Source organism: Gymnoscopelus braueri (genome assembly GCF_963280865.1).
Source record: "Gymnoscopelus braueri genome assembly, chromosome: 18".
NCBI classification, from domain to species: Eukaryota; Metazoa; Chordata; class Actinopteri; order Myctophiformes; family Myctophidae; genus Gymnoscopelus; species Gymnoscopelus braueri.
The window spans coordinates 28,776,329-28,801,802 of NC_137618.1; the positions used below are offsets into that span (position 1 = coordinate 28,776,329).

Here is a 25,474-nt window from a genome sequence, read left to right on the forward strand (position 1 = left end):
AAAATACTTTAGTAAAAGTACAAAAGCACTGGCATTAAAATATACTTCCAAGTACCAAAAGTAAAAGTACTCACATTTTTAAAATATAAAAAAAGGTGGATAAGTTTATCCATGACTCGATTTCACGAAAGAAAATTTACAAAATCCTACTTTAGTTACCATGGAAATTTAGCTGTGAAGTTAGCCTGTTCCTTGTTCTTCAAGTTTTTCCACAGTTAATTCAATACGTGTTTGTATATGGACTCATTTTAATGACCCTGCATTCAAATAAAATGAAATAAATACAATAAGATATAATCAGTTTAATTATATTACTGAAATAGAGTGTGACCATGAATCATAATTGTTTCACAATGACTCATGTGATATGTCACATTGTCACTCTGTTAACACTATAGTTCATATTGTTGTTTGATCATATATTACAGATTTTTTTTAATATTATATAAAATGTCTTGATAGACATATATACATACATACATACATATTATGCAGAAATGCAACGCCTCGAGTCGGACGGCTCACTAGTCCAGCCAACAACCCCCTGCGCCAAAGAAGGTAGCTCCATTAACAGAGGAAGTTGTGGCGTGATGAGGGCGCTACAATAAGTTGGGGCGGGATGGGGACGCTACAATATATATATATATATATACATACACAATATATATATATATATGTATATATATATATTGTGTATATCCCCTTTAAATGTCCATTGCCATTGACAATGCATTGGGCGCTTAAAGTTAAATATTTCAAAAACTGCAAATCCTTTCAAAGTAAAACATCTCAAGGATGCATGTCCACAGTAAGGTGGAATTTTTGAACTGTGAATGGAGTTTCTAGGTGAAAGTGTTTTTTGAGGTCCCAAAATCTTCCATCGGCCTCCATTATAAATCTCTGAACTTTTAAAGGAGTACAATTCTAAAACTATGAAACATTTCAAAGATTCCTTTTCAGGCAAACATGTCCACAGTAAGATGAACATTTTAAAGTTTGAATGGGGGTTCTAGATGTAAGTATGTAGGACTAGTAGCCTGCCAAAGTTTGTACTTTTTCCCCAGTTTAAATGTCCATTGCCATTGACAATGCATTGGGCGCTTAAAGTTAAATATTTCAAAAACTGCAAATCCTTTCAAAGTAAAACATCTCAAGGATGCATGTCCACAGTAAGGTGGAATTTTTGAACTGTGAATGGAGTTTCTAGGTGAAAGTGTTTTTTTGAGGTCCCAAAATCTTCCATCGGCCTCCATTATAAATCTCTGAACTTTTAAAGGAGTACAATTCTAAAACTATGAAACATTTCAAAGATTCCTTTTCAGGCAAACATGTCCACAGTAAGATGAACATTTTAAAGTTTGAATGGGGGTTCTAGATGTAAGTATGTAGGACTAGTAGCCTGCCAAAGTTTGTACTTTTTCCCCAGTTTAAATGTCCATTGCCATTGACAATGCATTGGGCGCTTAAAGTTAAATATTTCAAAAACTACAAATCATTTCAAAGTAAAACATCTCAAGGATGCATGTCCACAGTAAGGTGGAATTTTTTAACTGTGAATGGAGTTTCTAGGTGAAAGTGTTTTTTTGAGGTCCCAAAATCTTCCATCGGCCTCCATTATAAATCTCTGAACTTTTAAAGGAGTACAATTCTAAAACTATGAAACATTTCAAAGATTCCTTTTCAGGCAAACATGTCCACAGTAAGATGAACATTTTAAAGTTTGAATGGGGTTTCTAGGTGTAAGTCAGACCACGTCCACGTTCCAACAGCTGCAAAAAGTCATACTGTATTAACATACTGTACTTCCTTGCAGATTGCTTAAAAATAATGTTTAATCATTAAAAGAAGTTCCGGATCGCAGCAGCTTTACCTAAGATGACTAAGAAAACATTCTTATCCATATTGTCAAGGAGACCAAGAACAGGAGGAAGAGGGTCCACTCATACATCATCACACCACATTATGCCATACCTGCCAACCTCAGACTGTCCGATAACAGGAGATTTTTTCCCAGGGGGGGGGGCTCTTTATCTTTTGGGTCTTGAGTCTGGGACTCAAGTCTGGGACTGAGTCTGGGACTCAAGACCCAAAAGCGAAATTTGATGTCTCCCCGGGAGCCTGGGTCTTGACTCAAGACTCTTTTGGGTCTTGAGTCTTGGGACTCAAGACCCAGAAGAGAAATTTGATGTCTCCCCGGGAGCCGGGACCCAAGCCTCAAGACTCTTGAGCTAAAAAGTTTTTGAACCACTGCCCTTTAGAACAGTGGTTTTCAACCTTTTTCATGCCAAGGACCCCTAAATTGATATACATTTGGCCGCGGACCCCCATCTGAAAATGTTTTGTGCCAGGGACCCCCAGAAGCAAAGATTTGAGTTAAAAATGTTCGCTTTAAAAATGTATTTATATTTCAAAGATATGCACACATTTTCAAGATTTTTCAAAAATAGCAGATCTACAAGCTCATAGCGCGGCACTCGGTGCCGCTGAACTTGTAGATCTGCTATTTTTTAATAGCCAAAGCTAAGTGGTTAAAAATTATTGTGACGCTATCAGTGGCGTACCCACCGTAGAGACAGGAACTAAAATCTCTCCTCCCCTAGAAAATGAAGTAAAAGACTGAAAAACAGGCAGTGAAAAAAATCAAAACAGAATAGTGGCCGTCGGACCATTAGCCCAGGGGTGGGGGGTCTGGGCCCTCACCTGTACTCGGGATGAATCGGTTTCATGAAAGCTGAATTATCTTGAAGATTAGTTTAGCCAGTTCACCCTGGCTAAGTTTAGCCATTTCACGAAAGAGAATTGAAGCAAGCCTAGCTTAGTTACCATGGCAATTTAGCTGTGAAGTTAGCCTGGTCAGGAGCAGGCTAACAGCCAAGCTTACTTAATCCAGTGCCATGTTCTTCAAGTTTTTCCACAGTTAATTCAACACATGTGTTTGTATATGGACTCATTTGAATGACCCTGCATTCAAATAAAATGAAATCAATACAATAAGATATAATCAATGTAATTATATTACTGAAATAGTGTGTGACCATGAATCATAATTGTTTCACAATGGCTCATGTGATATGTCATTGTCACTCTGTTAACACTATAGTTCATATTGTAGGTGTTTGATAATATATTAGTTTTTTTTAGATTATAAAAAATGTGACATATATATATATATATATATATATATATATATATATATATATATATATATATACACACACACATATATATATATATATATATATATATATATATATATATATATATATACATATACATATACATATACATATATATATATATATATATATATATATATATATATATATATATATGTGTGTGTTTTGCCTTTAAGCAGTCAATCTGAAAACCAAAGAGTTTTCCCACACTTATTAAATTCTTACGCGGAAAATCGAACATCTACAAGCCTGAAAACAAATGTAGGCTATACCTTTTGGCGGCCGTTGCGGGTAGCGTTACCGCAACGGCGACACCCCTTACCGCCGCGGGTAACGGCGACCCCCGTGGACGGCACTGCAGATATATAAATAGATGGATTCCATGTAATCTCAACATTGCATGCATGGCGCATTTAATAGCATTGTAGATTAGTAGGCGATATCGCCGATATTCACTTAAACTCCTCATGTTTAAGCAGAATTATATATTTATATATTTATATATACAGAATTATAAATTGTATATATTTTTGGACGACTTGTGCATTTAATTTGTCGGCCACGCTTTTCCCTGGATCTATTTATTGCGGCTGTTTTCTTTATTGCTTATTATACATTTTACTTCCTCATATGATTCCATGAGCCGCTGCAGTGCTGCTATTCAGCCACAGAGAAGAACGCCGCTCTGGTTTTGGGCTCCATGATTGGTCAAGTTCAAGGATTCGGCTATCGACTTTCATGGTCTTTTACAGGAATACGTGAAGCCTGGCTTCATTATCCTGGTTCCACACAGCCTGGCTTGACAAGGCCTAGCTCGACAAAGTCGCTCCTTTTCATCCTGGCTTGGCTTTCATGGAACGAAATAAACCAGGCTATACGGACCTGACTTTGTCAAGCCTGGATTTGACTTAAGGCCAGGCTTATTTAATTCACCTTTCGTGGAATAGGGCCCAGGCTGTACGGACCAGACTTTGTCAAACCTGGATTTGATTTAAATCCAGGCTTATTTAATTCTCCTTTCGTGTAATAGGCCCCAGGTTATATTCACTTACATTCGTGGTTACTTAGTAACCATACATAGCAAAATAGTGTCAATTCAATTCAATTCAATCTTTATTTCAGACCCAAGGGGGATCCATATCACAATAAAAACACCATACAAAACATAACAGAAAGAGAGAGAAAAATACAGTGTGCAAACAGTACGTAAATAATGCAAATGAGTCAATTACAGTGCATGTGCTAATAAAAAACTAAGCTAAATTTGTTTAGCTTAGCTAAAACTGTTTGTGTAATACTTCCTATTCTTTTGGGCTTGTTTTCCTAGGCTTCTTTCTCTCGCAATATCTGGCAACACTGCCCATGGAAAATCAGGGCAGAGGATTATTTGAATTGTGCAATGATACATGATGGAATATGATTAAGGATTATTTTGATTATGTAAGCTCACATTTCATATCATGACATAAATGTAACTTTCACAAGCCCCCCCCCCCCCAAAAAAAATTAAATAAAAAATTAAAGATTCTTTTTGGGGGGGCAGTCAGGGCATTTGGGGGGGCATTGCCCCCCCTTGCCCATGCCTAGATCCGGCCCTGGGTAGTCCCAGCCAGAGGCTATGGCTATTTGACATGTTAAAGTTTGGGAGCTCCTAGTCTAGAGCTCCATGGCTCTCTGCATATTGTCGCTTTCAGGTGGAAACCTTGTATATCCAAAACAGTTAACCAAAATAAACGTCAAAATAGATGATCTACAAGCTCACAAAAGCGTCACATTCGTGACATGTTGAACCTGTACAGTACATCTGCTATTTTCACTACTTTTTGTGCGACACTCTTGTATGATGTAGTAGGGCATTCATTTATGAAAAACATAAAAAGTTCAATATGGAGATATGAGGTTTCTGACCAACAGCAACTATAAGGAAACCACAAGTGAATCCTGATGAAAGACGTGAATGGCTGGAGAATTGGGGTGCAACATTTAATCAAAATTAATCAATTTAATTGATTGTAAAATATAAACTATAATAATTTAATAAAGTGAAAAATGTATCCCTTTTTTGGGATATAGGGGAAATATTTCAAAAATGTAAAAAACTAATGGAGAACGTCTAACAAGAGTTTCCACACAATGTAACCAGACTGCCTCCACCTGGAGTAACTAAGCATCACTCTATGGTTGTTTCTCAAACAGTAGGACCCATTTGTAGATCGTGATTATTGTTATTTCATACTGTAAAAAAAAAAAAAATCAAAAGAATTTAATAAAATAAAACGGATTAAAAGAAATTCCAAAAGTATAACTTTTAAAAAGAGGTGAAAGTAGCCCATCTACAAGCTCACAACACGGCGCAGAGCAACACGTTGTGAGCTTGTAGATTTTCACTAGTTTTTTTCTATCTGGGTCTTGTGCTAAAAATGTTGGGAACCACTGCTCTATGGTGTCACATTATCTTCCAGGACTTAAAATCATCTATTGTGTCCTATGATTAACCTGTATTTAGAATAACTTTGTAAATATGTAGATAACTTGTCTGGCCTTCTGTTGTTCTCTTGTTTTGATCTCCTTCCCACTTGCCCCCCACCCCTCTTCTTCTCCCCCCCCCCCTCTTCTTTCTATGGAAATTAACGTTGCGATGGGAACGAATGTACAAAAACGAATTTCACCCACTTTTTTACCTTGTAAACCTGTGATGTGACAATAAATCTGATTCTGATTCTGAATAAATAATGTTAAAAATTCACTATGTAGTGTCAGAAGACAATATGAATTCTCAGAAATTATTTTAAGCACAATTGTAGGGCTGTGCGATAGACAAATAAATTGATATCAAGACGATAATATATATTTTTTTTCAAAAACCTGTAAATAAAAAAGTGAGTAAAACCAGAAAAAGACAACACTAATGCTGCGTTCACACGGGCAGAAACAAAGATACAGTCTACCATTCATTTTCAATGGAAGCCAGCGACATGAAGATACAAAGCAACATCCGACGTTTGTAGCTGCTACAAAAGATACAAATTGAAGTTGAGCCGGGTTCAACTTTCAGATACAAAGATACAAAACTACAACTGTAGCTCCTATGACGCAGCGCTTGAGGACGTCAATGACCGTGTTGAGCAACACAGACACAAAGCGACAGAGCGAAAAATATGCTGTGTGTTTTTGTATCTTTGTATCATTTAGACCAGGGGTCTTCAACCTTTTCAGGCCAAGGACCCCCTAGCTGAAAGAGAGATGAAGCAGGGACCCCCACTACATATTGTATAACATTTTGTTGCAGATTAAACCTTTTCATAGATTTCATCAGTGTTGTGTGAACTAATGTTTTTTGTTTATTTCACTTAAACCCTCAATACTTGGTAATCTTGATCGTTGGCTCTATACTTGATCTGCTCTTTTTTCCCTCTACACCAAATCTCTTTGCCGAAAATAGCCGATCTACAAGCTCACAACGCCTCGCGCTGCGAGGCGTTGTGAGCTTGTAGATCGGCTATTTTCGGCTAATGTTCCCCTCAGAATAGGGATTCTAGGGTTGAAGTGGTTAATGTAAAATAAAATAAAAAAGTTCCTATCACACAAAGATTTGGTGGCCCCCCTGCAGTAACTCTGAGGACCCCCTGTTGAAGACCCCTGATTTAGACCCTCCAGAAAAACGCGGGCAAAAATCCATGATTATCCGGGCTGAAACTCTTGATTATGCGGGCTAAAATCCTTGATTTTGCGATGAAATATGCGGGGGGTTTTGCAATGTTATACGGTGAAATTGCGAAATATGTGAAGTTGCGAAATATGCGATGCGAAGCGCATATTATGCGATGCACATATTATGCGATGCGATGCGCATATTATGCAATGCGATGCGGCCTGTTTGAAAAAACATTACCCCCACATAATTATGCGCCATTTTGCTGATTATGCAATTATCGCATTTTTCTGAAGGGTCTAATTAAACCATAATCATAATATTAAGATATTTAAAATCCCAGATTATATCTACTCTACTATCCCGATAGACATAATATCAATATATTTCCCAGCATTAATATGTTGTCGTGTATGAACTGTGGAGCATTCTCAAACACGGATATATGTTGGCTCAGTTCGCATGTGCCTTGAAAAATGCAGACACATATAACATATATCCAAATATCCCCAAAGAGAAGAGAATGAGGATTACCATTAGGTCCATATGGTCTGTTCCTAGCACAATCCCTGATTGGCCGGGCACCCCAACAAACTCAATTGGCAGTGTTCACAGGTAAGTGACTCCTGCAGGTTGTTCCTGCTGCGCCTGTTCAGTGGGGGCGTCACCTAGTAGTGAACCTCTACATGCGTTACGCTCTCGCAGACAGTTCAACGCCTCAATGTCAGATGAAAGGAACCCGCTGGTGACTCCATGTGTTATTAGAGACATGGTTACACCTTCCACAGCCACCATCGGTTTGTGGTTGAAATGTTTTGGACTGGCAGACCGACCAATTTATGGCTTACAGTAAATGTTCAGGATCTTGAACAGGAAAGTCCCAGTGACTGATTGACTTCAAGTTTCCTGGACGGAGGTCAAACCCTGTTCCTCTTGTGTTAAAGTTAAGGAGATGCGGTCGTACTCGTCCTCCAAAGGGGCGTCTGCGATAAGAGGGTGTTGGTGGTCTGGTAGTGGACAGAGAGACTATGGGACGGAAGAGAACAATGTAAAACAGAGCACTTACACAAAGTTCTTAAACACAATAGATTTTTGCCATGTCATGGCCATCTGGCCTCATCTTGGTCCTTAGGGATTTAGGTACGTGCCACATTTACTGGTGGTTACACAACTTTCCTGGCATCAGAACTCGCTTTTCTACTGGTTCCCACCATGTAAAGTTTGGTTTGGCACGCTATGACCGTGTCTGCCGTGCCAGCGAGGTCTCTGCGCGTGCACTCAGACAGTGTCACTTCTAGCGTAAACCACCGGACGTGCGCTAATCTGGTGATGTCCACCTGGGTCCCTGGTACACGTTTCGTTTGATGGAGACATTTGTCATTTCCTAACACTGCACTAACATTTGTATACATTGGGGTCATATACATTTTTCGGGCAATTCTAAGAAAAACAAATTAACGAGATAAATTGGTAATGATTTATCGATATCAGTCGAATTTTGTACAATTTCTTTTTTATTTGCCTATTTTTATTTGCCTATCTGTAGTTTAGAACACCGATTAAAGCTTTCTATGTCCATGAGTTTATACAAAAAACGATGGCGCTTGCACAAAAACGAATTTCACCCACTGTTTTACACCTGTAAACCTGTAATCAATAAAGGTGATTCTGATTCTGAGCAAGTGCACTGCTATCTAAACAAAGGTTCATAACTTGCAGATGTGTTCGTTTGTGGGAGTAAACTACCAGCCAGGGCAGTTCTGCTTGTTGTTTTTAGTTATGTGTGTTGCTGTTTCTTTATTAGATGCCAAAAATAAATAAACATATATAATCAGTTTTTGATCAACCACTGAAAAACCATAATCGGTCGATAACTACTCATTTCTATTCCACAAAGCCTCTATTTCCAGATATTTTAATCAAACTATCTACAAAATCTGTTTGGTTGAGGTTGCAAGAGAGAGAGTGTGTGTGTGTGTGTGTGTGTGTGTGTGTGTGTGTGTGTGTGTGTGTGTGTGTGTGTGTGTGTGTGTGTGTGTGTGTGTGTGTGTGTGTGTGTGTGTGTGTGTGTGTGTGTGTGTGTGTGTGTGTGTGTGGGGGGGGGGATTATTGAGGCTACCTGTGGCGTGGGTTCAGGTTTGAACCACTGTTTAATTCTGTTGATTCTCTTCTGCTGGTGCAGCAGGAAATACGCCATGGCCACAGACACAACCACCACCATGATCACAGCAAACCCTGCTGCGATTATCTTACCCAGCTTCCGCTTTTCACCTACAAAAAAAGCACACAAACACACACATATTATACAGACGCATGCACACATGAACAATACAGGCAAGGACACCTGCATGTACAGTATGCAAGTGGACATACACACCCAAAACTGCACGCACTCACAAACGCAAGTGTAGCGAGACAGGAAACAGGGAAAGAGAGTCGGCGGGTGACATGCAGTTAAGAACTGCGCTGGCCTAGGAATGGAACCGGGACTAGCTGTCAGGCATCAGAGTTATAGAGTTAGACAGAGTTAGCCTTATCTGAGGCTTTAAAACTAATACTGTGGCTCATGCAATATTGAAGCAAAGATTATAGTACAGGGGTTCCCAAACAAAGGGTCAGGACCCATTTTATGGGTTGTGAGTAAATATCCCTTTTTTTACCTTTCCTAAAATGTTTGTAGATTTTTTTTAGGACATTTTAAAATGCTTTGTCTTGGCCGGCTCGTGTCGCCTCTCAACGTGAAAATAATGTACTTTCTGACACGTGGTGAGATCGCACATAATAAGCGCTCCGTCCATTGTATCAATGACCGAGTAAACAATCTACATGCTCACGCTATTAGCACCGAGAGCTGCAGCCCGTAGCAAAGTCTACCAGGGGACTGGCCCTGTTTGGGTCGAGGAGTAAAACAGTTTCCAAAAAACGCTAATTAACAGCTTGAATTTGGGCAAAGTGAAAAACTGGTGTGCAAGTTGAGATCAATTGCGCAAGCCAGTGAGGAGAAAAATGCGGAACAGAGAGTGTGAGTGACTGTGAGAGAGAAAATTGTAGATCCGCTATTTTCACTATTTTAAATAGGGCTTTAATTTATCATGTGTTTTGGGTGAAAATTTTGCACCTGGTGTAGAACGACTGTCTAAACCGTCTGTTGGTTTGAAAATCATCTGTCAGCGAGGTCTCTGCACGTGCACTCAGACGGTGTCACTACTAGTGCATCAAAGTGCTCTTATTCATTACAATTCACTATTGTGATATACTGCTCTGCATCTATACTAAACAAGGCTTTTGTCAGCTGCAACTTGCTTTTAATACTCTAACACCGTACCGTGTGTGATTTGAAACATGTTTTGAATGTTGACAAAACATGTTTTCAAAATGCAAAACGTTGCTCTGTCCAAACAGACTGGATGCCTCAGAAACTGGTGAAGTGTGTCAAGACTTCAACTTGACACAATTATTACCAATAGGAATCATGGTCAAAGTTTAACTAGGACCAGAAATACTCCTATCTCAGAGGAGGACATTTAGGTATGAAGCTCCCTACAAACACTTTCATACACGAATTGGGAGTTCTCTTTTGACAATCTTGCAACACTGAGCTATAAAATGGAAATCATTGTGCAATCAATTGTCTGGGTACAGGCCTGCACTTGAAACAGGAATGTGTTGTCAGCTTTCCCATGCAACATATCTAATCTAGAAAGGAAGTGGCTACTTAGGACAGATTTGTTCTCTGCGACGCTTGATAAATATAGGCCTTGTACAGCTGATTTATTTTATTTTATTTTTTACCTGTACATTTCCATGATATGGACCTTGTTTCATCAATTTCCATGACCGTCTATGATAGATTAAATGTTTTCAATTATTTTCACATGAGAACACTGTTCAAAAAGAAAAAGGAAGCTGTATGTGGCAATTTCAAGGATTGAAGAAATTATTATTTATGTTGTGCTTGTATTTACAATTATAATTTATTTGCATCTGATTCCATGCCCTAAACTTTACTTTTATGCACTTTTATTTGCACTGTTCAATAATTACCTTTTCTTTCCCCCCCAATTGACTCCTTACGCCAATTCCCTATGTATTCTAGTGCCTTGTCACTGCCTGTTCGAAGCATGTTGAATCTTAGATATAACTCAAAAGGCCATTTTGCAAAAAAGAAAAAGAAATACTGATTCAATTATGTTAACATTAGAAACTGGTAAAACTACAAACGATCCTCAAACAATATAATAACAGGAAGAAATTGCATTTTGGAATAACAATCAAACTGATATCATATGGCTTTAATCTGAGCTTACCTGACTCTGGTATGACCATGCACTTTGGACAGCTGGGAGGACCAACTTCTAGCTCGTCGTATAAGATAATCTGGACATACACACAGTATCTCTGTCCCTCATCCAGCTCTTTGATACTCACTGAAGATCTGGAGTCTGGAACATATATTTTATATTCCTGTATAGACAGTATATAAACGTTAGATCCAATCCAATCCAATCCACTTTATTTATAGAGCACATTTAAAACAACAGTGTTGAACCTAAGTGCTGTACACTCAGTAACAAAGAAATACTAAAAATATACAAGAACAAAACAATACACAATAAACAGGACAACATGTAGACACAATGCCTAGTGGAAACAGCAACTCTCAGGCTGAATTTTCGAACGCCAAGGAGTACAAGTGAGTTTTCAAATGTGATTTAAAGGGTTTGAGATGCTCTAACATGGGGTGGAAGCTCCTTCCACAGTTTGGGCACATTAGATCCTGTAATTGACTTTGATTTTACACATTTAGACATTTAAGACATTATCCAAACCAACTTGCATAATAATGCAAGCAACCATAATCAGTGTTTTGTTTTCCATACATAGCATTTATTTGGGAAGCCTGCCCAGGCAGATTTCTATATATTTTTTAATATTTTATATCGTATTACATGTTCGGTATTACATATTACATTGATCTGAGGACTTACGTGGACTGGTGTGCTACGTTTGTCAGCAATTACTTTCAAAACCAACATTTGATTTAACGTCACTGTAAAAATTGGACTGCAGTGCACACAGGATCAACTGTAATTTTAATTTACAGTATATATACACCAGATAGTGTAACTCAGAGGGACGGTTGAATTGTAGTTGGCTACTTGTAATTGGCTAGTTCTGGTGTATGTTAGCTTAACCATGGGGTAACGTAAAGATTTTAAACTGTATGAATTAAATGCATCAAAGTCTTGATACAACTATGAAATTGAGTGTGTGTTTATTTGGTTTAAATTGGTCTTACTGACTGTAGATTTACTACAGTGCTACTCGGCTGTTGCCTAAACAACAATTATTAGACCTGGCAGTATAAGGGACTGTGGGGAGCTGCCAGCACCTTTCTGCATGCATTTCTATGGCAAAGACGCGCTGGAGCGCCACTTTTCCAAAGCCAAGCATCGCATTTCAGCACTCTTGGCGTCCATCGCTTTTTGGAAGAGCATCCAGCATGCTTCAAGCTGAACATAGTTTTGTGACGCCAATTTTGATCCTCCTGGCTTTGTCTGACAAACCGGTCATTTACAAACCAACTTGGAATAATTACAACAACTATTACTACATTAGTACAACAAGTAAAGAAACCATGAAGTCCATGTTTACCGTTGTTTCAGCAAAGTTATTTGTGCTTAGTAATGCAGACGTTCGACAGTAACAACAGTAACGGTTGATCAGTTCAAACGTTCCGGGCATCAATAAACACTCACTGGACATGATATCCAATGCGCTCCTCTGCTCATAAAATGATTTCTGTGCACACAACCCCTAAGGTAAAGGTAAGAATGATCTTTTGAATAAAGCTGTGAGGTGTCTCACCTGTAATGGCTGAACTTCCAGAAGTTCCAGACGATAATAAACCCTGTATGCAGCAAATTTGTGGTTCTGCAGCAGTCTGTGGTTACTGCTCAGAGTTACAGACAGGATGCCCGGCCAAGCACTTAAACCTACAGATGGGCCACAGGAGTCACCTGGAGGAGAGTATAAGGACAGTACAATTCATTGACAATGTTATATACAGTATAACACACACACACACACACACACACACACACACACACACACACACACACACACACACACACACACACACACACACACACACCTAGTTTAGTGCAGGCCTCAACAGGTGTAGAGGTCAGGTTGTGTGTGTGTGCTTGGACCCTCAGCTCCACACAGCCATACTTTGCTGCTTTCTGGGTTCTTGTAACATCACAGGAAGTCAACGCTGTCTCAACACAGGACTGGACATCCTCCCATGAGTCAGACTCAGAACTGAGAATGAAAAACAAACAGCAATCATGAATAAATAAATTGAACTAAACTAAGAATAACACGATTCACTCACAGGAGTAAAAATTCACCAGCTCAGTGGCCTTGTGGTTAGTGTCCGCCATGATATTGGGATATACCAAAGATTATAAAAATGGTTCCTAATGCCTCCCTGCTTGGCACTCAGCATCAAGGGCTGGATTGAGGTTAATTCCCTGCGACATACTAGCATCATGTCCAGGAGGTGTACTTGTACATGGCTGGGGGATGTACTTAAACATCAAGCCACAACAGAAACAGGAGATAAGACTCCGGACCTAAGGGCCAAATGGCTCGGGAACCATGGCTACTTACTTGCAGGACATCCATATGCTCAATTTAGACTCCATCACACAACAGTGTAGCTTGCTAAAAAGAACAGCTCTCGTCTGCAAGTGACTCCGTCATGCGACGGAGCACAAATTTACCAATATTGTGGCCCTGTGTATTTCAATGTATTACAACACGGCACTAACACCAGGGTTTGTGGTTCCATGTACTGTAGCGTTTGCGGCCCACCCCACCCAACAGTGTAGGTGACAATGATATGTCGATGTACCTGCTCCGGTATTGAACCGTGTAGGTGACATGATTGTGTTGATGTGCAGGAGTCCACGTCAGTAAGGAGTTGTTAACGTAGACATCTTGCGGCGACGCCAGCTCCTCTGAATAAACTGGGAGACAAGGGCAAACATCAATCAGCAAAGACAGCATTTGTTATTCTATTAAAGCACATTAGGTGCTATTTTACATTGGATATAAGATAGGACACACACACACACACACACACACACACACACACACACACACACACACACACACACACACACACACACACACACACACACACACACACACACACACACACACACACACACACACACACACACACACAATAGTCATGAAGAAAAACAGATGATGTGTGTATGTGTGTGTGTGCACTCAAAAGTGCAAACTTTATTGTTAAAAGGCCAAGCGCTTTAACAATAAAGTTTGTTTCCTTGGATCCTCCTCTTTTAAACTCAAGCTACTGCTGGTTTACTTTAGCCCTAGAATGGCTGTGATATTACATTAATTTCATGTATTCCAGTATTACACATGTATTACACATGTATTATATGAAATGACAACAGCCATTCTAGCCAGAGCTGCACTGCAGCTGGCTGTAAGAAAAACAACTTTCTGAGAGTGACGAAGCTTTTGAGCTAGCATTAAGCTACCCAACCATAACACTATAACTATAACTAACAGTTGTTCAAAACGAAACAAGAGTAAAATTTTACCTCGAGCCGCAATAACACAACTCCACAGCAAAATGTACAACATGATGTGAAGTATTATTCATCTCAGATGGTGCAGGAAGCAGAGGAGCATTACAAATAAACCCCATAAAGATTAAACTTAAATATATTATCCTCTTAGTGAGTTTATCTCACAAAGACAAAAAACCTGGATATTAGTCATAGCCTTCAGTTCCCGAAAATGATGCGCAAGCTTGGAAGTTGCGACACTCCCATGACTTCCGTTGTTTCCCAATCCCTTCTTCTTGGAGGTTTATGGCAGTTGGTAGTATCCATAGTCGTTGCATTACTGCCACCTTCTGTTTAACTTGGATCACTTAAAGTAGTTCATGTAGCATCACAATCATTTTAACCACTTTATACTTTGGCTATTTTCTTCAACATTAGTGTACATTAGTGAACATTTTAAACACTCATCTTTGCTTCTGGGGGTCCCTGGCACAACATATTTTATTTTCAGATGGGGGTCCGGGGCAAAATATTTATCAATTTGGGGGTCCTTGACATGAAAAAAATTGAGAACCACTGTTCTAAAGGCTACTAAAAAAAGAGGAGGGAAAAAGCCTTCTCCCCATGATGTCCTCTGCAGCCCAAATTATATTCTTAGAAGTCACTTCTGTCCTAAATATCAGTCCTAAAGTCTTCTCTTCAACTGCCTCCCGGCCTCAGCTCTCCCTTCCCATTGGTAGTGACTAGTGACTACAGTTCATATAGCATGTTCCACAGACTCCTCTTCCTGGCAGTGATCAAACTCACCTGTATGTTTTCCAATTGAATGTAATGTTTTATCCCTGCATGTCTTAACCTTGTAATAAGCCTCTCTCCTATTTCAAATACTGTAGCCTACTTTTCATTGGTTCAATATTTATAAAACCCACAGACACAACTTAACCACTTCAGCTAAATCTTTTAATCCAAAATAGCCAAAAAAAAATGCCGATTTGCAAGCTTACAGCAGTGCTTTGTGAGCTTGTAGATTGGTTACCGGTATTTTTGTTTGGGCATTAATTTATGAAAAAATATATCTTTTGTAGGGCATTAATTTACAAACAAATATGGAGATAGCCCACAAGGTTTCTTATGCTTATGTTTGTTATGTGTTTGTTATGCTCCCATTCTCTTTGCCACCCAAAGCTTGAATCCTGGATACTTATTCCCAGCATGGTTGCAGAAACCCCTTCCTAGGATGGGTATTATTATGCTCCGTCAGATTATGTCCAATCATTTGCCATGAGCCATTTCCTTGTCATCTCTAATGACATTTCTCCTGTCTGAACCGGCAGTGCACATAATGAGAGATGTCCAGACAGCACCACAGCCAACTAACATCATATCTTCCTCATTTCTTTCCATAGTGAAGAATACTGTGTTCCTTGTCAATAGAAAATGTAAAACCCCATTATAGTGCGGTACGAGGTGTACTCCCATAAGATTTTTCTTTGCAGTCCTTGGTTCTATAGAGTCCCAACCATGAGCAATTGATGGGGTTCAAATTTTTCGGACCCCAACACCCTTTCTGGGGGGGGGTCATCTATTTTGGGACCTCCCAGAACAGTACACCAGCCAGTTAAAGTCAGATTTTTATATAATTAGAGATATGTTTTGTATGTTTTAAAACATTCTGAGTTGATTTCTCACACTTTTAAAGTAGAATGATATTTTCTGACTTTTGGTTGTGGTCTTTCCTCACCTGGAACACTGACCCCTGTGCCTATCTCAGTACTCATTACATTCCTCGCTCTGCTCCTGCTCCAGAACAATGTCAAAGTAGATCATAATTGAAGCACAAAAGTTTTTGTAGCTGGGCTCTGAAAACAAAAATGAAAAGCTAATAGTCCATTTGACGCTCCCATGTGTTCAATACTAAACCTAAATAGCCGTTTCCTTTTTTGTTGATTTGTATTCATATGGTGTCCTAGAACAATTTTGGCTTGGTTGCCCAAAGTTGCCATTAGGGCAATTTGCATAATCCAAGATGACCACTGAACACCATGGTGCAAATTTATTTTACAGTATGTCTCCCATCCAAAGTATGTGACATCAGCCGACTCATCAGGTGAAGCTTGGTGGTCTGCCCCTTTCCACAGCATCACTTGTAAATGAGCCGTCAACACGTTGATAGGACAAGCGTACTGCACATGGCCAGCTCATCATGTGCTACATGAGAGAGAAGGTGACAAGTTAATTTCACCTTCTTTCTCTGCACATTCAAACCGGTGTATGAGAAGTGTAGGAAGAATGAAGGAGTCTACCCACTGTTAGCCAGCAGGATGGAGATGAGCAGTATCCAGGTACTGGTATGTGTTCAACTGTCTTTGGCTCAATTGGCAGAAACCACTTCATGCATTTCCACTGCTGATCCCTGCATCAGTTTTGGGATGCAGCGGAGGAATGACTGTATGATATGCATTCCATTATAGAGCTGCACCGGCTAGTTCCAGCATACCTGCTTGGTTACATGTCATAGGTGAAGTGAACCCATGTTATTTCCATGTCAGCGAGTGACCCTATCTGTTGTCTGCTTGGATGAGAGAGTGCAAGATAGACCTTGACCTAACCTTTTCTACACACATGAAAACCCTAAAAAATAGATATTACGCATCATTCAAGGACAAGCGGTTCAAGAGATACATTTTTGCCATGGCATTCAGTGGCCATCTTCGATTATGCAATTTGTCCAAATGGCAACTTTGGGCAACCAAATTGTTCTAGGACACCATATGAATACAAATCAACAAAAACTTCATAGGAAACAACTATTTAGGTTTAGTATTGAACACATAGGAGTGTCCAATGGACTCTTAGCTATTATACATTTTAATTTTCAGAGCCCAGCTACAAAAACCTTTGTGCTTCAATTATGATCTAATTTGACATTGTTCTGGAGCAGGACTCAGGAGCAGAGCGAGGAATGTAATGAGTACTGAGATAGGCACAGGGGTCAGTCCAGGGTGTCCCAGGTGAGGAAAGACCCCAACCAAAAGTCAGAAAAGATTCTTTTGGCTACCTTAAAAGTGTAAGAAATCAACTCAGAATGTTTTAAAACATACAAAACAAAGTTCTCTAATATTATGAAAATAGGACATTAACTGGCTGGCGTACTGTTCTGGGAGGTCCAAAAATAGACGACCCCCCAGAAAGGGGGTAAGGGTCAATTTTAGCACAAAAATCTCACGGGAGTAGTTTTTTTTACACCTCGTACCGCACTATTTATACCTCCAATGCTTTACCCCCACATTCCTCCCTCTCTTATTCAGAGTTCCATCATCCGCATACAGGGATTTCCCCATATCTGATCCTATTCTAGATAACATATCGCTAACATAATAGTAAATAATAAAGGTAGTCCTTTTTTATTCACTATTATGGTTAGCGATTATGTTCAATCTCTGATCTACAAGCTCATAATGCGTCGCAATGTGACGTGTTGTGAGCTCGTAGATTTGCAATTTTTTGGAAACTGTTGGAAAATACAGTTAAATATTGAGGTTTGGACAATAAGGGCATGCTGGGGCAGGTGTCACACTTGTCAACCTGGTAGGTTAACTTCCTCCTCTGTAGTCAGAAGGTCATTGGACAGTGGTCAGTGACAGAGAGTTCAGAGGTCGTCTGCTCCTTCAATCCTGGTAGGAAACAGCCAGCAGATTGTTGGGATAGGATCTTTGAACCGCATCCAGCACCATTTAGATCTTATAGGACAGTGTTTCCCAAACAATGGGTCAGGACCATTTTTAGGTCACCCAACCATTTTTATGGGTCACGAGTAATATCCATTTTCTTTTACGTTTCCTATATTAAAAAAAATATATATATACATCATTTAAAAACTTGAACGTGAAAATAGCCGATCTACAAGCTCACAACGCGGTGCGATGCGTGGTGAACTTGTAGATCAGTTAGGGCTCAAGTGATTAATTCATGATGTACTTTTGCAAGTTTGGGACCTGGGGAGGCACCACATTTCCATTTTGGGTCACAAGCTAAAACGTTTGGGAAACACTGTTCTAGGAGCTTGGACCCGGGCCCAGCACTGTTTAGAAGTTCTGGGAGCTCGGACCCTGATCCAGCAGCGTCTGAATGCAACCTCTGGAATGTTTTGTGGACGTGTGGGTTGTTGTTCCGTCCGCTGTCCTCCCCAGACTCAATGCCTGAGTCCTGACGTGAATCCTGACAGTTCACTTCGTCTCCTCCTCTTCCTCCACTGACCTCCACCGCCACCATAACCTCCTCTTTCACGTTCTCGTCCATCTCCCAATCCAACATCTCCATAGCAACCACATTCACAAAGACGCAGTCTGTTGCCTGTGGCTCCAGCAGGAGAGGGTAGGATATGGGAGGCTCCTGTGCGCACCAGAAGATCAGAAGATAGGAAAATAAATATTCATCATGCAGTGGAGAAAATGTTGCATTGTGGTCATTTGCGTTCAGTAGATATTGAATATCCAAAACCGTTCCTTTTTTATTATTAAAACAAAACATTTTAAAATAGTGAAAATAGACGATCTACAAGCTTGCGATGCGACGTGTTGTGAGCTTGTAGATCGGCTATTGTCTTACAGCTGTAAGACACTCTTGATGAAGGTTAAGTGGGACCGAAACATCTGCCAATTTAAATAAAAAGCAGAGGCTTTGTTCATGAAAATCATGTTCATGTTTGCTTCAGCATAATTAGAGCGGTAAAAATCTGGATCACATCGGCTACATAATTGCTGTCATCAAAAAAGTCAAATAATGCCCGATATATTGGGGAAACTGAAATTTCAGTAAGATATAATCCTTCAGTGCAAGAATACAGCTGACAAAGTGTAACCCACCTGAGATATAACCATATCAACACTGCCAGTCACTGTTGTACTGTACTCCACCCAAGGGGAATTACTTGGAAAAACTTGTGGGATAACAGCAAGACAAATTAAGTATGTGTGGTGAAGACTTGTATAAATAACAGTCACAGTGGATGTTTTCCTCTGCTGTGCATCAGTATGAAATGCACTTTGCTTATTAAGCATAAGCAATGCTGTGCTTGCATGTACAGATTCTAAACTGAATGAACAAGCCTTTAAATAAGCTTCAGTTCCTGCACTACCAACATTTCAAGGAGCCAAGGAGGAACAAATAATAGCCTAATAATGTGACCATTGTGATGTTCATTGAAAATGTTAATAAGTATTGTACTTTAATTAACCAGTACTATAGAGAGACACCAGAAAGAAAATATAGAGACAAGATACAGACCACGGCCTGGATTTAAACTCTCTCTCTCACACGCACGTGCACGCACACACTCTCTCACACGCACATGCACGCACACGCACACAGTGTATTACCAGTAAGCTGCTGGGCGTTGCGTAGTGAAGACAGAGTTTCTTCTTCTGTTTGTAGCACAGATACACTAGGCCAGGCATCAGGACTACAACTCCCAGTACCAGCAGCACTGGGAGCATCGTCTGCCACAGCAGAATGGTGCCTGAGGAGGGACAAACAAAACAGAAATCAGAGTGCAGTGATAAGTCAAATACAAAAATTCAACCCAGCGATCTCCAGAATCTCCAACCAGAAACTCCAACTATCCTCGAGCTCCAGGATTTCGACCCTTCGTTGATCTTCAATACTATTTATCTACAAGACAGACTCAACATTCAAGACCCCCGACTAACTCCCGGCAGGAGAGTTTCGGTACGCAAAAAAAAAAAACTCTCTGCTGTCAACTCCTCCTACTCCAGTGGTTCTCAAAACAGGGTTCGGGAACCCCCAGAGGTCCTTAAGGGGGTCCCCAGCTAAACGATTGATAATTAGGGACCAAATGGACACTTATACAGTACGTCTGTAACTCAGAGTGTATACATGGAACCAAATGAACCAATGGTTCCATGTGTACACTGTCTGAGTTAAGTGGGTCCGTGGCCCCCAAACTGGGTGTCCCAGTTTGAGAACCACTGTCCTACACAACCTGGGGTCGTTTGACACACACAGCAGAGCAGGCAGACACACACACACAGACCTACCAAGGGTGGTGACACACTGACGTTGTGTGTAGGGACTGCACTTCTCATAACCTTCACTGTAGGCCTGGACCTGAAGGCAGTACTCTGTTCTCGCCTCCAGAGACACCATGTAATGTGTAGCTTCAAATTCCTTCACATGTTTCTGTGTACACGCACACGCACACACACACACACACACACACACACACACACACACACACACAAACTTAATCTCTATATATGTTACAGTATGACGAATAGCAAAAATAGCCACTCTCACATTTGTGGCAATTTTTGCTTATAATGGCATAGCCAAAATAGGGACGCCAGGTTGTTAACTGACAGTCAATAGGAGTATTTTAAACTCATAAACATAACAAGCAAAATATGCACAAAGTGAAGTCGTGTCCCTGGTTGGACAGCAGAGGGCAGCGTTAAGCAGCTTATTGAGGGAAGGCTTTCTAACCAGACAGTCAAACTGTTCATGTCTGTGTGGGAATAGTTGTGTGTTGTTGGTCCAATAGCAGCAGTTTTGGTTTCCATTAATGTGACGTTATGAATAGATCACTGCTGAGTGTGTGTGTGTGTGTGTGTGTGTGTGCGTGCGCGTGCGTGTGTGTGTATTCTCACCTCCTGAGGTGTGTCTGACCTCCAGTATCTAAGCCTGAAAGCCACTGTATCGAGGAAGAAACTCATCGGTTTCATTTCGTGGTCCGCCATTGGCTCCCTGAAGCTCATAGTAACTGTGGCGACACCCGGCTCCACCCTCACCTGGGACGGCGGGCCAAGCTCCGCTGTAACCAGGGTAACATGACAGTGTTGTCACCGATACATGACAATTGGCGAGTTGTAGTTCTAATGAAGGTTACCCAGTCATGTTTCTACCATTTACGCAATATGGCAAAAATCAAACCAATCCTTACTTCTCAAGACCTGGAAAAAATCTACCTTTGTCTCTTCCCGTCTTGACTACTGTAACGGACTCTATACTACCCTGAGCCGTTCCTCTATTAATCGACTACAACTAGCACAGAATGCCGCTGCCAGAATTCTCACCAACACCAATTGTAGAGCACATACAACACCGGTGTTGGCTGCACTTCACTGGCTGCCCATTAAGTCCAGAATTGATTTTAAAATCCTTTTAATAACCTATAAAGCACTACATGGGCTGGCCCCACTTTATATCACGGACTTACTGCACTCAAAGCCCAATGTGAGATCGCTCAGGTCCTCTGACAAAGGCCTTCTAGAAATACCCGCAACCAAACATAAAACTAAGGGTGATCGGGCCTTTGCAGTGGTTGCTCTTACACTGTGGAACGCTCTACCCTTGGCGATAAAAAATGCTGAGTCAGTTGACGGTTTCAAGAACTTGTTAAAAACACATTTGTTTCGTAAGCATTTTGTCTTATGAAGTTTTTACCTGACCCACTTGTGCAGGTCAATGTTTTTGCTTTACTTCTTGTTGTGCTATTGCTCTTATGTGCGTTGTTTTAACTTGTTTTTACTTGATTGTTTATATTGTTGTCCATTGTACAGCACTTTGTTTCGAAAGGTGCTTTATAAATAAAATGTACTTACTTACTTACTTACTAATACATTACCTAAGAGTGGAATGTAATAATAGTATGTCTGTGACATCATGCATGTTTGTTATTGAGTGAACTATTAAGCTTGATTTATACTTCCTGAAAATAGGCGATATAATCTCACAACACGTCGCAGATGCGATGCATTGAGAGCTTGTAGATCGGCTATTTTTGGCAGCACTGTAGACAATGCTTCGCATCGTGATACGTTGTGAGCTTGTATTTCTGCGAGACACTGTCATACGACAGTGACAAAGTTTCTGCAGACAGCAACAAAATGCTTGTATTTTAAAAAGAGAGATCCGAGCATTCAAAGAATAACGTAAGAGAGGGCATAAAATCAAGGTACGGTACTTTAATCATGTCTACAAAAATGTAAAAGCCAATATGTTTCATCAGGGGATCTCCCCTCTTTTTCAAGTTTTGATTCCCGTTTTTAACTCAACTTTTTTTCTCCATTGAGCACCTGGTTGATCTCTCTCTCGATATGCTTGTATTATTCCAATTAACAGAACATTCTTTTACAGTAGATGCTCTTTTTTATGTGGGACACCGACCGACGGAGCATTGCACTAATGAGGACTGTGACCTTGAGAACTACTGAACACTGAAAGGAGTACTAGCGTCCTTATCTGGTCTTGGGAGGAGGAGGAGATAAAGCCAGTTTCAGAGGACTGAAGGCACAGTCCAGGTGTTCTTACATGTACAAAAATGAAGAAAGAGGTAGCGCAGCTCGTAGCCACGACGTAAAAAGAAAAACAACGTTCCGACCTGACACAGAGGTCATCTTCAGGGAATGACACGTACAAACACAAAACGCACTGAAACATCAGCTGGAGATGTTCTCACATCCAATGTTTGATATCAAAACCAATATTTAGAACCAATAATTGACTTAATCCTGCTCATGTAGGTTAATAGAATAATAGAGAAGCAGTGTTTTGTATTTTCCGATTTACAAATTATACATTTATTTTGTATAATCGACTAAATTGATTAGTCCAATAAACCAATTAACCCTGTACAAACATTTTGAAAATAGCCGATCTACAAGCTCACAAGATCAACCATTTTCACTTAAAAAAATTAAATAAAATCAAGCAAATGTTTGAAATAATCGGGTCCTTTGTGTTTTGTCTTCCATGGTGAAATCACTTTAAACGTTGTTTGGTGTTTGGAGAGATGACACTGGCATGAGGTTTGAAAGATAAAGATTTTTTTCTTTTATAAAGACGAGTTGACAGTCAACTCCCCTTGTTTAGTTTTTTCTTAGTTCGACGAAAACACGTCACCAAAATCACTCCCTCAGTCCCTCGGTCTCCCTCTAAGCTTTCCTACTATTAGTCTATCTCCTACACTGTCTCCCAGTCAGCTTTCCCTCTCCTATATTATTTTATTATTTCTCACCATTCTCATCAGGACAGAATGAGTCGTTCAGCAAGGTCCAGTTGGACAGTTGACCTCTGCCCTCTGCCCTGACCCGCAGAACATACGACCCCCAGTAATCCAGGTAGGGTGAGAGGTCACACCAAGTCTCTGACTGGCCGCTGCACTGGCTGATATAGGACTCTTCTTCATTCTGTTGGTGATCCCTGAGACAGACAGACAGACAGAGATCAAACATACAGAAACACACATGATGTACAGTATTACTTAAAACAATGTATAACCAGGAGAAAGACTGCGAAAGAAACAGAGACAGGGAGAGATGGAGAGAGATAGACAAAGAGACACAGAAAGAGAGAGAGAGACAGAGATAAATACGGAGAGAAAGATAGAAACAGATGGAGAGCGAGACAGTGAGACAGAGACAAAGAGAAACAGATAGAGGGAGATGGAGGGACAGACAGGGGGATGAAGCGAAAGAGGGAAAAAGAAGGGAAACAGAGAGAAACAGCCAAGTAGAGGGAGGGGAAGATCGGGTGAGAGCCACAGAGAAAGATATAGAAGAGTGAGAATTAGAGTGTCAGAAAGGGTGTGTGTGTGTGTGTGTGTGTGTGTGTGTGTGTGTGTGTGTGTGTGTGTGTGTGTGTGTGTGTGTGTGTGTGTGTGTACTCACAGTGTGGACTGCACGGTGAAGGCGACAGCACTGGTTTGGTTCCAGTCCCATCGGAGGACGTAGTGAGTGTTTACAGCATCCATCTTCGGATGCTGAGGACAGGGCAGGCCTGCAGACACTGTGCACGCCAACACACAGCCACTGGAAGTTAATCGCACTGTGCAGTGTGCACGCCAACACACAACCACTGGAACTTCATCGCACTGTGCACGCCAACACACAACCACTGGATCCTAAACAGACTGTACTGTTGTTTGTATGGTCTGTTGGGTGCTGTTTGTTTTAAAATGGACCTTAAAAAGTACAGCTTTTTTGTGATTAATCAATTTAGTGACTTTTAATTGGTGATATTGTGCTTTTAATTGTTACCAATAAAATATTCTATACTGTTCTATGCACGTCAACACACAACCACTGTCACTGTTCAATGGGTACAAACAATACGGCCCATGCGGTGAGGATTGTTGATGTTATGAAAGACTTTTTGAAAGGAGCATCTATCAAAGGCTTCCGCTTTCTCTCTCTCTCTCTCATGTACACACACACACACACACACACACACACACACACACACACACACACACACACACACACACACACACACACACACACACACACACACACACACACACACACACACACACACACACACACACACACACACACACACACACACACACACACACACACACACACACCCCTTGTGAGGTATTGTGCCTCCATCTGTCTGTAAAGGAAGTAGATTGCAGGCAGGAAATGTGAATACATGTTTAACTACAGTATGTACCTGCTGGAGGCTTCCAGAGCAGCTGTTTCCACCAGTAAGAATATAACCTCCATGAAACTGTCTGTAATTCAATTCAATAGCGCCGTGCATGTACAGACTACACACTACAGTATCTACCCATCCATCATGGAGCCCCCCGTCTCTCTCTCCATGGAGTTAGTGTGTAAGGTTTTCACTTTCACTTTAATTATGTGTGTCTATACTGTATGACAGAACTCACCAGAGCAGAAGAGGAAAGCTGTCCAGACACTCCGTGGGTTTGTTGACATCTCTTCATTCCTTATCGTCCTCTGTCCGCCTGTCTGAAAGCCTGAGGTGGAATTCTAATGTTGAAGTGTGTTTTTGGCGGGTTCACACTGTGTTTAGAACAGACCACTCCCCCTATTCACTGAGGGAGCTTTTACAAATCATTTGAGTCGCAGAAAAAAGAAATCAGGAAGTGTGAGACAAACAGCGCACCACCCACACAATGCCTTAACCAACTGACAATACACTGAAAATATTACAGTACCAGCATATCTGACCATAACAATTACATTATTAATATAGTTAATCTACTCTGC

The 25,474-nt window shown here is 40.5% G+C and overlaps 2 protein-coding genes across 3 annotated transcripts; both read right to left on the reverse strand.

Annotated features, from left to right (window-relative positions):
• Window positions 1-6,686: 6,686 nt before the first annotated feature.
• LOC308105709 (uncharacterized protein) lies at window positions 6,687-14,699 on the reverse strand. Its single transcript, XM_080456631.1, has 7 exons — window positions 14,472-14,699; window positions 13,748-13,862; window positions 12,983-13,152; window positions 12,697-12,848; window positions 11,136-11,292; window positions 8,948-9,099; window positions 6,687-7,854 (listed from the first exon to the last, which is right to left on the reverse strand). Exons 1-7 carry the CDS (start codon window positions 14,512-14,514, stop codon window positions 7,726-7,728), a joined length of 918 nt encoding a protein of 305 aa, XP_080312757.1. The 5' UTR covers window positions 14,515-14,699; the 3' UTR covers window positions 6,687-7,725.
• Window positions 14,700-15,376: 677 nt separating this feature from the next.
• On the reverse strand, window positions 15,377-25,261 carry LOC308105708 (uncharacterized protein). Of its 2 annotated transcripts, XM_080456629.1 has the most exons (8): window positions 25,132-25,261; window positions 24,125-24,242; window positions 23,473-23,657; window positions 21,104-21,267; window positions 20,495-20,636; window positions 19,815-19,956; window positions 19,304-19,376; window positions 15,377-18,830 (listed from the first exon to the last, which is right to left on the reverse strand). In XM_080456629.1, exons 1-8 carry the CDS (start codon window positions 25,178-25,180, stop codon window positions 18,393-18,395), a joined length of 1,311 nt encoding a protein of 436 aa, XP_080312755.1. In that variant the 5' UTR covers window positions 25,181-25,261; the 3' UTR covers window positions 15,377-18,392. The 2 variants fall into 2 exon arrangements, with proteins under 2 accessions (XP_080312755.1, XP_080312756.1); XM_080456630.1 differs by lacking the exon at window positions 19,304-19,376 and having other exon boundaries at window positions 19,817-19,956.
• Window positions 25,262-25,474: the final 213 nt, after the last annotated feature.